Source organism: Marmota monax, unplaced genomic scaffold, assembly GCF_021218885.2.
Source record: "Marmota monax isolate L192 unplaced genomic scaffold, Marmota_monax_Labrador192_F-V1.1 WCK01_AAM20220418_F8-fsc00136, whole genome shotgun sequence".
NCBI lineage: Eukaryota > Metazoa > Chordata > Mammalia > Rodentia > Sciuridae > Marmota > Marmota monax.
Window position 1 is genome coordinate 3,035,686 of NW_026693905.1, and position 12,220 is coordinate 3,047,905.

Here is a 12,220-nt window from a genome sequence, read left to right on the forward strand (position 1 = left end):
CCTTCCATGATGATGTTGGACTAGAAAATGAGTGAAGGTGCTAGATAGTAGTCTCTTTGAGTCTTTAAGCAGGGACTAGAAATAAAGCCCTCAAATTTTGTGCCAGGCAGAACCCAAAGGTTGAAGCAAGGAAGGGCACTAACGTGGGATTCTAGATGGACTGCAAGGATGGAGATGATAACGGAAAGCTGTGGTTCAGATCCTTCTGAGGATTTTAAGGAATAACATACTTGAGCAAAAGGTGTATGGGTCAAAGCTGGGTGACTTCTAGAAATGAACATGGATCACATGTGCGGAGTCAGCAATTGTATGTGAGCTCAGTCCATTGATGTCCAAATGACTCAGAGGCAGAACAGAACTAAATGATGTGTCACAGTTTCCTAAGTGAACACTGAATTTGTCAAATCATGAAAGACTCTTTATTTTCCTATGAATTTCACTTTTTCAGGAGAAGATCAAATAGTTAACAGTTATAAATAAGCTTAGCTACTTACAGTTAAGCAAGTAGTTATTGAAAACCTTTAGGTCTGTATGATGGCAGAAGTTTTGTCTTGTAAGAATACCTCATAAAACTTGATATAGAAAGAAAATTGTATGTACATATTCCCAACCATGAACTTTTTAAATATTTCACCAGAAGTATGGAACTCTGTAAAACCAAAATGTAAGTCATAAACTATTTCTGCTCAGTTATAACTAAGGTGTCAGAAGTTGAACCTCCTCTCTATACTGTTTGAGTGCATTTGCAGCTGCTGCATGCTCAGAGCAAAGTTTCTATCAGTTAATCTAGAGGCTGCTGTATTAATAGGTTGTACACTTCATTGATTTTTAATTAATTTCTGAGGAGACACAGAGGATAACTACAACAGCCCACAAACATCTCCTTTCTCATTGCAATCCACATCTTTATTGATCAGTTGCCTAAAGAGCAGAAGTAATCCATTTTAAGTACCCCTCCCCAGGAGAGTGTGCAAATGTGGGTGTCATGAAATCCACCCCCCCACACACCCCTCCAATTGTAATCACATTATTGTCTGGAGGTCTGTGGGAGGGGAAACTGTAGCCTGCTTGGGAATTCTCTTGATCCAAGCAGATAGCTTTTCACTCACCATTTATTTAGGAGGGAAGTAGAAATGTCTCACCTATGCTATTTAATTTATTTTTTTGTTATTTTTGTTTTTCTTTATTGATTTTATGTTCTGGCTTCCTGAAGAGGGATTTTCAAGTCCCAAGGAGGCTGTTGTTCAGATGGAACTTTCCAAAAACTTGTGAAGAGTGGTAAATGGAATTTCTGAAGAAAATGCAGGGAATAAGAAGAAGACAAATCTGTTAGCTCTGCCAGCCTTAGGAATCTGTAAATGGTATTCCCACTCATTCCCCCATACTCTGACACTGAAGTCTGGGGTTGACCTAACTGCTACAGGGTTGGCTTTCCTCCATCCCATTATAGATCTGAAATTTGCTCTACCAACCCTACGAAGAAAAATTGCTACTTCCAGACAGCCTTACCAAATTTTGGCCTTATGGTTCATTTAATTCAACCACAAATATGTATTAAGTGCTGGTTCAAAGCCAAGGAATCTTCAAATTGTTGAAGACACACAGTTGAGTTCACAAATACAACAAATATAGTCATAGACCATAGTACCATTGTTGTGCCACACACTGCTCACACATTTGAGGTGATCATCGTTTAAACAAAGCCATTGCACTACTGGTCCTATAATAGCACAGTAATGAAAATAAATGACTAAGCTACTGGTTTATGTATTTACTATACTATACTTTGGCCCTTATTTTGGAATTTACTTCTTCTACTTAATAAAAAATGAAACCTGGCTGTAAAGCAGGGTGCTCTGTTATACAGGCTGCAGCTTGTATATCTCGAGTTTACTGTGACTCTTGATTGCATTAAGAGACCGTGTTGAGTGATGGCCAACTATACTGTCTAGGTTTGGGTAGGTTTACATGTAATGTTTGTACAATGGTAGAATCACCTTACAACACTCTTTTCATATCCAAGTCATTAAGCAATGCATGGCTGTAGTTGTTTATAAAGTACCTCCAGAGACACCATCCTTGGAGAAACCAGAAAAACTAAAGCGATTTATATATAAGCCTGAAGTGGTTGTTATGTGCAAGAATTATTTTTGATTCCTTAGAGCACTAGTCTATGTGGCAGTCATTCAATTATATGTACCTTTATTAATGTCATTTAGGCTTTATAGCCTGTTGAGTGTAATTTTATGAATATGGTCATATAGCACAATGGTCAAGATCATTGTTGTCAGAGTCAAACTGCTTGCAGTTAGCTCTTGGTTCTGGTGAGCTTTGCCATGCACTAGCTTTCACTTTGGGGCAAGTTATTTTACCTCTGTGTATATCAGTTGCCTTATGTTCAAAAGGAAATAATAGCATAATATAGATCTCCTTGGATTCTTCTAAGTTCCTTTATACAGAGTACCTGTCAGAGTAAGAGCTTAATAAATATTACCTATTTTATATTTACAAATAGACATAATGGAAACATGCACAATTAAAATTTGGCTTTCCCATATGATTTCAGTGCTCTCAATGAACTATAGACCCCTCCAAATTGATCTTCCACAGTGACTATTACCACTATTTTCCAGAATATCTTACTATAAAGTTAACACTGAATAGCCAATTACATAGTTAAACAAATTTATAGCATCACACAATAGTGTAATTCAGTGTTGTAGTTCAAAGGAAAATGTGGTGCCTGACAATAGGGAAATGGATAATAAATTGTGTGTATATGTGTGTATGTGTGTGTTATATTTGTTTATATATCTGTGAATGTTTGTATAACTTAATGCAACACCAAGAAGCAATAAACTAGATTACTTATAACAATGTGCTTGAATCTAAAAGCATAATGAATAAAACATGAAACTGCAATACACAAACTATTTATGTATTAAAAATAACACAGAACACCACTTTTAAAAATATAGATGAAACTAAATAGACATACAAGAGAGAGGTTGGAAGGATATACATTAAAAACACTCTTTTAGGTACTCATGAGAACTAGGGGAATGGGATTTGGGTGGAAATTATAGAAGAATATTAATAATCATGTGCATAAATTATAGAATTTATTAGCTCTAAATTTTTCTCTATCATAAAGCACCTAGAAAAGCAGTACTGGTTGGAGGAAGAGTTAGGCTGTGGTGAAATTGCATCCTCATCTCATGGAGAGTCCTGGAGCTGGAATAGCTCTTCATAACCATCAAAGGGCTGTGAACTTTGTAACTCTACATCAACCAATCACTGGATGTGAATTGCCTCTTGTGAAAGGAAAAATCCCTAGCAAAGTATTTCCTTTGTGGTTGGGTTGGGTTGGATTAGGTTGGGTTATCAGTACCTCAAGAATAATGCATCTGAGAGCCACTGGCAGCCAACACCAACACTGAGGTTATGGATATCTTGGTCCAGAAGAGGTTTCTGGGCAGCACACCAAAGCTGCTATTTCATGCAAGTCTTCATGAACACACACTCAACTACATTGTTGGGACTATTTGGGGGAAATATATTTCAAATAAATAGCAAAAAAATTTTCATCACATTTCATTAAAATAACAGAAAGTTGACTCTTCTCAATATTCTAAAATCCTTTTAAGATCTACAACTTCACCAACTCTCTTGAGGATCATAACTGCAATTGGAAGTGTGAGAATTACCATATTCCCTGCTGGAACAAGACAATCATATAAATCCACCTTCTTTCTCTAGAATAATGGGAAAATCATTCAAGGACAAATATAATGAGAGATAGAATTTACTACCCCAAACATAGCTGGGTAGTAAATATATGTTTCAAGTAATTGCCTTTTTTTTCACCCTTGTGATGATCATCATATTTTTAATCATAAGGTGGTATTTGGGGTAGTTTATAAATATTAAGCCATTGGATTCTCAAGGGAGATATTATTGTTAATTGCTCATTCAACAGGTAAGGAAAGTGAAACACATAAATATATATTGACCAACATATTGCATCCAGTAAGTGCCCAGGGTTTATTTCCAGAGTCTAATGTCTTAAACTTAGGATACACTAAAATTACTTTATGAAAGCACATTCAAAACTCTTACTGAATTTTTTTAATATTTAGTTTTTAGTTATAGGTGGACACAATATCTTTATTTTACTTTATGTGGTGCTGAGGATCGAACCCAGTAATTCAGGCATAGGAGGCGAGTGCTCTATGTCTGAGCCACAACCCTAGCCCATCTCACTGAATATTTGAAGGAAGACATCTACTCTACCTCTTTAGTATTCTCTGTGTCTATTATTGACCCACAATTTAGTATTTCAGATATATACAGTTTGCAGTTCCATTTATCATAAAATGAAAATGTAAAGCTAGAGGTAACTTCAGAGATCATTTAGACTGATCTGTCACTTTTAAAACAGAGGTGAGATGAATTCCTGTGGTCATAAACCTAGTTAGCAATATGTCCAGGACTACTTCTACCTCACCCTGCTCATGCCATGACCTCTGCTTCTTGAAAGACTTTTCAGATGATTCAATCATAGAGCCCCCTTAGTTTCTCTTCATGCATGATTTGGATAAAATAAGTGACTACATCCAAAAAGAGGCTTTCTTCCCTTGAACATGCTCATACCTTTAGCCCTAATAGTAGCAAGCATTATAGTGTGATTTTTTTTTCTACAAAGATAGAATTTCTTTTATAAGGAAAGGAAGAAGAGAGGAGAGATTTTCATTTGAAGTTAGATTTCCTGAAGTTTCCTGTTATTAAGAAAGCTTCGGGCTGGGGATGTGGCTCAAGCGGTAGCGCGCTCGCCTGGCATGCGTGTGGCCCGGGTTCGATCCTCAGCACCACATACAGACAAAGATGTTGTGTCCGCCAAATACTAAAAAATAAGTATTAAAATTCTCTGTCTCTCTCTCCATCTCTCTCCTCTCTCTCTCTCACTCTTTAAAAAAAAAAACTATTAAAAAAAAAAAAGAAAGCTTCGGGTTATTAGAATGAAAACAGGAAAAAATGCACTCTTGTTAACTCCAGAGATTAATGCCTGTGAGATCTGACTGCAGCTTGAAATTTTTAGCTCCACACACATATTTGATGAAATTGTCCCATGGCCAATATGTGAGAAGCAAATATTTATTGTCAGAAATAGTCCAGTCTCTCTTGACTTCTGTTAGCATCCTGCCGTTGGGAAGAATACATTTCACATCGAATGAAGACATAATAATCATGTTTTTTAGCTAGATAGCTGTGACTCAAATGCCATAAGATTGAAAAGAAGGTCATTTCCATTTGTTTATCCATAACTGATATTTTAAAATTATGTCATTTACTGATTTTTTTCCATAGAGAAGTTCGTGTGAGTTAATTCTAAGCAAAGATTTAAACTTTAAATTCAATTTTCACTGGATTTGCACATCAAAGTGTATTTTTGAAAATCAAAAGCAAAATTTGACTTTTCCTGCTAGTTTATAAATACTAGTATACATATACTATATCTATTGTGATCCACATTTTAACAGGTGTGAACAAAACATAAGTGTTATGGTTTCGATGTGAAGTGTCCCCCAAAAGTTTATGGGTGAGACAATGCAAGAATTTTCAGAGGTGAAATGATTTAATTATGAGAGGTATAACCCAATCAGTGGGTAATTCACTGATATGGATTACCTGGGTGGTAACTGTAGGCAGATGGGGGTGACTTGTGGGAAGTAGGTCACTGCTGGTGTGAGTTTGGACTTTATATTTTGTCTCTGGTGAGCAGAAGTTTCTCTGCTTTCCGGTTGCCACATCCTGGGATGCTTTCCTCTGCTACACCCTTCCACCATGATGTTCTGCCTTGCCTTGGGCCCAGAGTTATGGGGTCAGTGGCCTCTGAAACAGTGAACCAAAACAGACTTTTCCTCCTTTACATTGTTCTTGTCAGGTCTTTTGATCACAGAGATGAAAAATGAAACAATAAGTAAGCAATCTTTGAAAACTTAATGGCATATGAGAGAATGTATGAAAAACGGTGAAATTATGAATAGTTTAGGTAATTGTAAATTGTGAATATTGGATAAAATCAGACTTACAGCACTTGGATCATGAAATGGGTAAAATTGCCTCTCAAACATTTACCAAAAACCCTCTTCCATGCTGTGTGATAAATAGCAGACTCTGTTATGGCAAATGTACTATTTTATTAACTCATAGAAAACATTCTGAAGCATTGAAGACTTTTAGATCTATCTTGCTTGTGACTTTTATCTTCAGTAAGTTCCTGAAATCTTTGATGTATTTATGGAATGTGTCAAATCCCTTAATATACTCCCTAATTGTTCTTTCTCATTATATGGCAGATTTCTCAGGTGTATCATTATTAAAATGAGATTTCAAATAGTAATAATTCTGAAATTTGTATCCATGAATTAATTATAGTTGGTAAGTTATGGGTATACATATCCCCATTTGCAAACATTTATTGAATACCCACTGTGATATATGAGCTGAGGTTTGATTTTAAAAAAAAAAATAGACAGTCCAAGTTAATGAAGGTAATTCTTGTCCATTCTAGGACTGTTGATATTTATCTTTGAAGCAATACTAAAAGTTTACATGTTCTATACCTACTACATACCAAGTTACTATGTAAGTGCTTTGAGTATACTATTTAATCCTCACAATAACCTGTGGGACAGGTGCTATTCACAGAAAGGTTAAAATAACTTGTTCAGAGTCACACATCTAGAAGATGGCCAAGCTGGGGACTGAACCAGGTGATTGACTCCAGATTCTACACCCATCCCCACTGGACCATCTGCATACTCTGGGATCAAAGTAAGAATGGAGTCTTGAACTTATATAATTAAAATTCCTGCTAAATTACAAACAGCTCTGCAATTTAGCTGGATTTTAAGTATAAATTTTTTATAAATTAATCAATTGCATTATGTGCTAAAATTCATTGAAATCTCTTATGGTATTGTTTTTTCTTAGAAAAAAAATAAGAATCTTTCAAAGTCACAGAATATAATTATACACATTAATTTCTCCAAGCCCACATGTCCCTCTGAAGTGTTTAAGGGGGGATAGACTTAAATGTGTAGGCTCCAGAGTCCCACAGCAAGGGATCAAATCCCACTTCTAACACTCATTAGCTGCTTGAGTTGGAACAAGTAAAATTACCTCTATTAGCCTGAACTTTCTCATATTTATAATGAGATTGAAAATAGTGTGTATTTCATAGGATTATTTTAAATAACCAAAGTAGAAGCATTCTGTTGGTGCCTGCTGTGTCCCAAATTCTGGTCAATGTTAGCTGTGGTATATAGGCAGTCCCATCAGGTACCCTACCTGGCCTGGCCTGGTCATGGGAGCTGCTCTGGGGTAGAGAAGATTTCTCTTCCTACTGGTACAACATCTCTCTACCATAATGAATGGGTTTTTGTGATTAATCCTCAAACTTCCAGGGACTTCATTCAGTTTATATTTATTATTTCTTCTTCAAGCAACTGTCTGCCTCCTTAGTCCATCACACTTTTAACCTTAAGAGGGATTTCATTTTGAAGGAATCTAGCAGAAAATGTGACTTTAATGAGATCTTTCAGTAAGAAAATTTTGTCTTAATGACTTGTTTTGTGAAGTAACCTTTTAAGAAAAATCCAAAGACTATTCAACCTTTTAATTCTAGGTGTTAAAGTGGGCCAAAAGTGGCAGTCATATTAAAGATTTGAAAGTATGTCTCTGCACAATGATATTTTTTAGTTACAAAGCAACTGTTCAAACCTTTTTAGATGGTTTGGTAATGATATGCAGTTCTGTTTTCTTTTTATTAAATTGCTATTAATGATGACCAGGTTGGTGAAGAAAATTATATAGACTGTACATTGGATTGAATTCTTGTTATTATGAAGAAATTACTTTTTCTGGACAAATGGTATGAAGGTTAAAGATAGTGTATCATCTACTGAAGTTTTGCATATGGAATACCAAAGAACTATTAGAATTTTGGAAATTTTGTGTGTATTGTGGAATGTCATTACAGTATCTTTGTTTGGGCCACTATGACAAAATACAAAACTGAGTGACTTAAAAACAACAGATTTTTTTTTCTTATAATGCTGGAGGCTAGCAAGTCCAAGGTCAAGTTGCCCACCAATTTGGTGTCTGGTGTGGACCCAGTTCCTGATTGCTTATAGGACTGAAAAAGCTAAGGATCTCTCTGAGGTCATTCATACCATTCTTAAGGGCTCTCAAAGTCCTCATGTCTTAATATTATCACATTTTAGGGTAGGATTTCAACAGATGAATTTGGAAGGGGCACTAACATTCATACCATTGTAGTATCTTACGTTTCTTGCAGAATGTTAGTTCTCTGTTGGTAAAATATATATTACTATTCTTGTACATGTTTAAGAAACAAACTGCTTTTCTATTACAATGCTATTTAGTTCAAGGAATCATTATCTACCTAAATTACAAAGTCTAAAAAAACAATTATTCTCAGTTTACTTGTCCTTCATTTTTCAATCAGTTACCAAGGATGATCATTTTATTTTGCAAATACACCTTGGAATTATCCTCTCTGTAGTATTACTTCTGGCCTAGTTTAGAAGACTCATACTCATTATGAGCCAGAGTATCATAAATGATACAAGCAAACTTCCTGAAAAGTAATAATGAGTGGTAGGATCCTGGCAAACTAGAGATCAGATGTCCTAAACGGTGCTCAGCTAGAGAGAGTGAGTGACTCCCTGCCCTGTGTGGAGACTCAGTTTAAAAAGTCTGAAAGTGGGTGTAACTCATGGACTGCCAGCTTTCAAACTGAACTTTACATCATTGTCAGTTTTCTTCTGTACTGTGGCTACATTTGTGGCTAATCCATCCTCTGTTTCTGGCATCAGAGGAATGTTTTCAAGATTCTAGTGCAAATTGGATCACTCCCCATTTATAACAGCTTTCTTATTACTGAGATGTATACTGTATAAAACAAAACTCAAAGTTCTCTCCCTTGACGTGTAAGGGGCCCTTCTTGGATCTGGCCTGTTTGTATCTTTTCCATCTCACTGCTTATTTCTACCCCTCTCTCATGTACTGTGATACAGAAATACAGAATTATATAGCTTTATCCAAGTACACAGCTTACTGAGGTCCATGCTTGTTCTTTCTGCCTGCAGTTTTGTTCTCTAAACCTTACTTAGGTGTGGGGACCTTTCCTCTCAAGCACACTTGCTAAGCAATACTAAAAAAAATTATCAGAATACAGCTATCCTTAAATGCCTTGCACGTATCACAGAAATTCATTTGACTTTTTATTCCATATCTTCCCACTTCATTAATTAGCATCTTTCTTCCTTTAATGCATATGCCTTACCTGACTCCCTGTTGTCTCCCCAGAGTCTTGCAGTATTGGGGAACATTGTATGTGTTAAGACATGTATGGACCTATCTTTACTTGTGGCCAACACACTTTCTATATTCTGATGTGCAGGTGTTAAGAAACAGAATGATGGATGTTTTGTGAACATTTCTTAAAGGGACAAATAATTTAGGGGGACATAAAAATACTCTATCTCCAAAGTGATAGATTTATTTATTTTTGATTCTGAGTCATATAAGGGTTATATATGCTCAGATTCACCTTATTTTAGGAATTTTCAATGGGGTATACTCAAAGAGAAAGTGCTATGTAGGAAAGAGGGCAAAAATGCCATAAATATCATTTGTGGGTTGATTTCAGAAAACACTAATACATATGATGTCACCTAACTGTTGACTGATTGGCCCATAGCAGGTGGCATCTCCATCTCCACCAGTTGTATTTAATGGGCATTTATATGGAGTTTGGTCCATGATGCTGTTTGAAGCAATCTTCTCTTTACACTGCATCAGGTATACGGTTCATAATTTTTTGACCTATGTGATTTATGTGTGTGTTTTCCACAGCTTTTGTTTTGGGATCAGAAACCATTAATCCTTCAAAGTCCTACAGTTGTAATGTTAACCGCCAACCGCATTGATTTGCAATTGGCATGAGAGTATGCTTCAACCATTGTATAATTCTGATCTATTTGTGAATGATGACTTTTTTGACAATGAAATTGTTGACTATAGAATTTTCCTTAATACTTCAATAAAAGTACATTCACTCTAATCTAAGTTATGCCTCTGAGTTGAATGTCTTGCTTTTACATGGAATTTTTAATTAAGAGTAGTGTTTAATAGCTCTAAGTCTCCCCACCACTGAGGTACAATTAATAAACTAATTATTACTAGTATGGATCACTACTTTTATGAATTCACATAGATATTAATATATACTTTATATAAATAACATGTGTATGTATGGGGGAGTCAGCTATTATATCTTGTTAGTAATCAGCAATGGATTTTATTTTTGATTTCTTTCTAAGGTTTTGAAGATAACATGTTAAAGTCTAATTGTGATTCTTTATGAGCTGTGTAATTCAACCTGTGGGTTCTTATAATAACAACTAATGTCACAGAAGCTTTTTAAAAAATTATATACTTTCAAGACCCCAAGGGTATACTTCATCCTGTGCATTCATAATAAGAATAATATCATTCTTCAGCCTTAATAGAATCTGTAATGGAGATTCTGGAACCATTAGGGCCCAAATGAAATATTTTTAAAAATTATTGAGAGATGTATTTGTTTTGAGTGAGTGTGCAAGGCAAAATGACATTAAGCTGAAGCTATGGAGAAAAAATGGTGAGGAATATGTGGGTCAGTATAAGTATATGTAAGCTGACCTGCTAAGACACCTACACACCTCAAAAATGAAGGGATTGCAAACGGGTATCTGGTCTCTGAGGAGAACAATCTGACATTCAGTTCATGGTCAGATGATTCAGTTTACTTTAGACGACTTTAGGAGGAAAGGCAAAAAGATAGCTGCTCCGCTCCCCAAAGTTTTCTTTAATTGTGAAAATATTTCAGAATACTGATTTCACTTTAAAAAAAAAAAGAAACACTTTCAATTAAATGCTGAGATTCCTTCTTAGAATATGGAAAAAGCTGGGCGTTAACTAACCGTCTTAGTGGATTTTGATGTTTTTCAGGGAATGATGTACCTAGAAGAAAGACGGCTTGTTCATCGGGACTTGGCAGCTCGAAATGTGTTAGTGAAATCGCCAAACCATGTGAAAATCACAGATTTTGGATTAGCCAGACTCTTGGAAGGAGATGAAAAAGAATATAATGCTGATGGAGGAAAGGTAGGTATCTTTTTTAAAACAATATTGATTGAAAATACAGTATGGTATCCTTTTATCTTCTTTTATTTATTTATGTTTTTTAGGAAGAAACCGGTTAGCCTGAGATTTAGGAGATTATAACCCAGTTCTATCACTTGTCATTATTCCTGCTCTGGGTCAAATATATATATATATTTTTTTTTTCCAAAAATATAAAAAATATAAATCCAAAAATATAAATATTTTGCAATGATAGGCTTCCAAGTGCTTAACGTTGATTTTTTTTTTACCCTAAATGCTTATATGCCTGCTACATTCAAATCTTATCAAAAGGTGAAATAGAAGAAAAAAAAAAAAAAACTCTTCCGTTTTGAGGTTTATCTGGCTTTCCTTGATTTTAAGAACATATTTTGACTTTTCACTACCAAATTGCAGTAGTTTGGGACCTCAACTTTGAAGTTCACTACAAGATTGCACAGGAGAAAAAGTCTATAAATCACATGACTTCACTTGTCTTAAGAACATACAGCTGTAAGATTTGTCTAAAGCAAGATTCATTACAGCTTTAAATGCCTGGTAACCATTAAGTCTTTATCAAGCCACCTGTGATTTAAACTTACTTCCTTAACACAATGTCTGTAGTCCATAAACTCAGTTAACTCCTTGCCCATAGGGAAATCATTTTCAATGTGTCTCCTGTTCCCTTTCACTGAATACCATGATTCTGTCATGGAGTTACCTTGATGTCACCTTGGTGAGCAGCCAACCTCATGATTTCAAAGGCCTATTTAGTTTTAAGCTTTCAACTGCGAAGTAGAAGTGTTTGTCTTTATTCCATAGAATCTAATTATATTCCCAGACATATAATGCTGCCCTTCGGGTTGAAATGCATTCTGCTGACCCATCAACAGCAGGGTATGTGGGTTGAGTTGTTTTTCTTGTAGTGATGATGGATTTGTGCTGATCCTCTCACTTTTTTTTTTTTTTTTTTTTTTAATATACT

At 35.4% G+C, this 12,220-nt stretch overlaps 1 protein-coding gene across 7 annotated transcripts in view; it reads left to right on the top strand.

The window, feature by feature from the left end:
• The window catches only part of Erbb4 (erb-b2 receptor tyrosine kinase 4), a 1,059,983-nt gene that overhangs the window by 992,825 nt on the left and 54,938 nt on the right, over window positions 1-12,220 (top strand). For all 7 annotated transcript variants that reach the window (XM_058585185.1, XM_046462890.2, XM_046462893.2 and 4 more), the window contains one exon: window positions 11,083-11,238. In XM_058585185.1, the coding sequence (XP_058441168.1) occupies window positions 11,083-11,238 (156 nt within the window). The remainder of the gene's footprint in view (window positions 1-11,082; window positions 11,239-12,220) is intronic.